Source organism: Microtus ochrogaster, linkage group LG12 (assembly GCF_000317375.1).
Source record: "Microtus ochrogaster isolate Prairie Vole_2 linkage group LG12, MicOch1.0, whole genome shotgun sequence".
NCBI classification, from domain to species: Eukaryota; Metazoa; Chordata; class Mammalia; order Rodentia; family Cricetidae; genus Microtus; species Microtus ochrogaster.
Window position 1 is genome coordinate 5,306,402 of NC_022036.1, and position 3,273 is coordinate 5,309,674.

The 3,273-nt window shown below is 43.9% G+C and overlaps 1 protein-coding gene across 1 annotated transcript in view; it reads left to right on the forward strand.

Moving 5' to 3' along the window:
- The window catches only part of Kel (Kell metallo-endopeptidase (Kell blood group)), a 17,275-nt gene that overhangs the window by 1,134 nt on the left and 12,868 nt on the right, over positions 1 to 3,273 (forward strand). Inside the window, exons 3-6 of the mRNA XM_005363833.1 lie at positions 135 to 276; positions 555 to 731; positions 1,152 to 1,276; positions 1,585 to 1,731. Coding sequence (XP_005363890.1) covers positions 135 to 276; positions 555 to 731; positions 1,152 to 1,276; positions 1,585 to 1,731 — 591 coding nt within the window. The remainder of the gene's footprint in view (positions 1 to 134; positions 277 to 554; positions 732 to 1,151; positions 1,277 to 1,584; positions 1,732 to 3,273) is intronic.

Below are 3,273 nucleotides of genomic sequence, written 5' to 3' on the forward strand. Positions count from 1 at the left end.
AAAATAATAATAATAATAATAATAGATGCTCACACTATTTTCTCCCTCTGCCCCCTTTCCCCTCATCTTGCTACCTCTGTCCCTCCCAAATTTGTCTCATTTATTTTCCTCTTGGTTCTCCCCTCACCCACTAGAGTTCTCCAGGTGAGGGGCTTCCCACTGAATGGAGAAGACAGTGGACAAGATCCAGACGAGTGCTACTAGCTGTCCTGATCTGTGGCCTGCTCCTTGGGTCTTCTGTGCTTTGGGTGTACATCTTCCGGAACTGTGGTCCTCGTAAGGAGATCCTGGAACACCCCTGACCTAGGCATCCCTCCCTCACATGCCCTGGTTCTGGCCCCTGAGGCTCCTGCCCCGTGACTTCCTTGCCCCTACCCTAGTGGTCCCTGAGGGTCTAGACTGCTTTTGCCCTGAATCTCACCACAGGACACCGTGCAGGCCATTTCCTTCTTAACTCGTCCCTCTTCAGTTCCTCGCTAGACATCCTTTGCCAGCCCCTTGGGAAGGCCCTTATTCGGTTTGCTCTTCTCTAGCTCTGAGCTTTTGTTTCACAGGTCCTTGTAAGACGCGTGTGTGTTTGGATCTCCTGGCCCATTACCTGGCCTCTGGAAACAGAAGTGTAGACCCCTGCACTGACTTTTTCAGCTTTGTCTGTGCAAAAGCCAATGGGACCAGTAACTCTGTTCAGACTCTTACAGACAAGAACAAGAGCCAGCTGTGGAAACTACTGGGTGAGGACACAGGTTGGCATACTCTCTGGGCAAGCAGATAGCTGAGTCTCAAGTGATCTTGATAGCATTAAATTCTGCAGAACTTCCTTCTTGTTCCTCTACTGTGCCCAACATTCTCCTTTATTCCCATCCCATTTATTCTTAGTCTTTTTTTGTTTTCTTCTCTTTCTTTTCTTTCTTGTTTCCCTTTCTGCATCTTCTCTATTGTTCTCATCATCTTTTTTGTCTCTGCACTCTCTCCATTCTTATCCTGTGGTCAAGCTGAACCACTAAAACCTGGGAGCTCCCCTCACGTATCTACACTTTATCATCTTCTATATCATTGTGGAGAAGTTTCCTGAATATTCCTATACGTTTCCATCCCCTGTTTGCCCCTATTCCATTATCTACCCATTCAATTTTTTCATGTTTCTTTCCTAGAGACCCCCAGGTCCTGGCACCTAAGATCTGGGGAGGAAAAAGCCTTCCAATTTTATAACTCCTGTATGGACACAGACACCATTGAATCTGCAGGGGCAGGTCCCCTCCAACAAGTTATTGAGGAGGTGAGAAAAACTGGGGTGTCAACATTTCTGAGTAATTCATATGACCAATGCTTGCTTGAGGACTGCCCTAATTTTCTAGAATGCTGGTCTCTTTCTCAGGGACTCCAAGTTCTAGGAGGGAGACAGAAATGAAAATACTCTCTGAAGAATCAAGACTCAGAGTGAGAATAGAGAGAGAAGCAGAGGCTTAGAGGGAGCAATGGGATCAGAAACTTGGAGCTAGTGGCTGTGAGAAGAAGGAGAGATTTACACATCTGGGGCCAGCTCTCATGGGTCCCTATATTCAGTTCTGTCTCTCTTCTTCCTAGCTTGGTGGCTGGAACATCTCTGGTAACTGGACTTCCTTAGACTTTAACCGAACTCTGAGGCTTCTGATGAGTCAGTATGGCCACTTCCCGTTCTTCAGAGCCTACCTGCGACCTCATCTAGCCCCTCCGCACACACCAGTCATCCAGGTGAGGGATAAACTGGCAAAACCACAGCTGCACCTGAGTCTGTCTCGAGGCTATCATTGCTCAGAAAAGAGATTTCAGGTTGGGAGATAAGACATTTGTGAAAAGTAGGGAACAGTCCTATCTTAAGGGAAAATTAGTACTACAAGGATCAGAGCTACTAGGTGTGACTGGGAAAAGGTGTATCAGGGCCAGCTCTGAAGAGCAGAGCACTTTTAACCTTCCTTATTGAAAATATGGATTTCTCCTGGACTTCTTTAGTAGTCTTGTCATTCTATCTCCAGAATTGCCCTTTTCTTATTTACTCTTTATTTTCCCAAGGCACCTTTCTAAATTTAAGAGCTAAGAGCCTGTCATTTTAATAGATCACCCAGTCATCAAGATACAGGCCCTAAACTTTAGCAAAGCATTGCAAGTTTGTGATCTAATTCCTACGCTTATCTCCTGTTACATTCCGTCTCCCCTTTACACTCTACGCTCTGCTGACTCACAAGTAATGCCAAAAATATTCTTCTTCTCTTTGCATATGCCACTTCCTTGCCTGTAACAATCCTAGAAGACTCCTACATGTTTCAGATGTTAGCTTTGAGAGTCTCTTTCAGTATGTCTTTCCCGACACACTAGTTACGATTTGGGTGAGGTCACTCTGTCATCCGTTAAATGCTCTCAGCATCTAATATCTGAAAGACTGTGGCCTCAACAAACTGGAGTTCTTCTCAGCAACCGGTGGCCACGACTAGGTGTTTGTAAATAAATAAATAATGGAGCTATCACTGATGTAAGTACTGAAGTGAGGACTGGAGTTGTCTATATTTGTCTCTGAATCTCACAACTTCATAAAGGGTGATTATTCAAGAAGACATAATAACCATTATAGGAATTCTAAGATTCTAATTTAACACACAGATTCATGTGCTTAGCTGTTATGGTTTGGTTGGATTAGCTAAGACCAGAAATGCTTAAAAGCAGATTTGGAGGGGAGGACATCAATGAAGACTTGGAGCATAGCTAGCATGAAGCTATAAGACACCATAAAAGGGTTACAGTGAAATTCTGAGCTAACGGAAGTATTTGGAATGATGGGACTTCTGCTTTCTGCACAAGGTCAGTGAGAAACTAGCCTTGAGGTTGTGCAAGACTGAAAATATGAAACCAGGCCAGATATTATTGTTGGCCCAGTCAAGAAAAATTGATAACTATTAACTTATGGTAAAAAAGAGGAGCTACTGAGTTCTTTCAGAGGCCCCTATGTATCTGTGTAGAGATCAAGAATAATCAGTTTTGGAGGCAACCTGAAACAGCTGAGGAGTCTAATTTAACATAGTTGAGTTTGCTCCATTAGAGCAAAAATGGAAACTAAGAACTGAGCTTTAGAATATGATCGGTTTCAACACATTGTTAATGATCCCAGGGACTTTCCAAGGTTAAAAATTAAAAGAGGAGATGCAGGAAGCAACGAGTCCCATTATCAGCTCCAGTCTAAATAGTCTCTTGAGTAAGCTTAGGTAGAAAGGAGAGACGACAGCGGAGCCCATGGGGAACTTA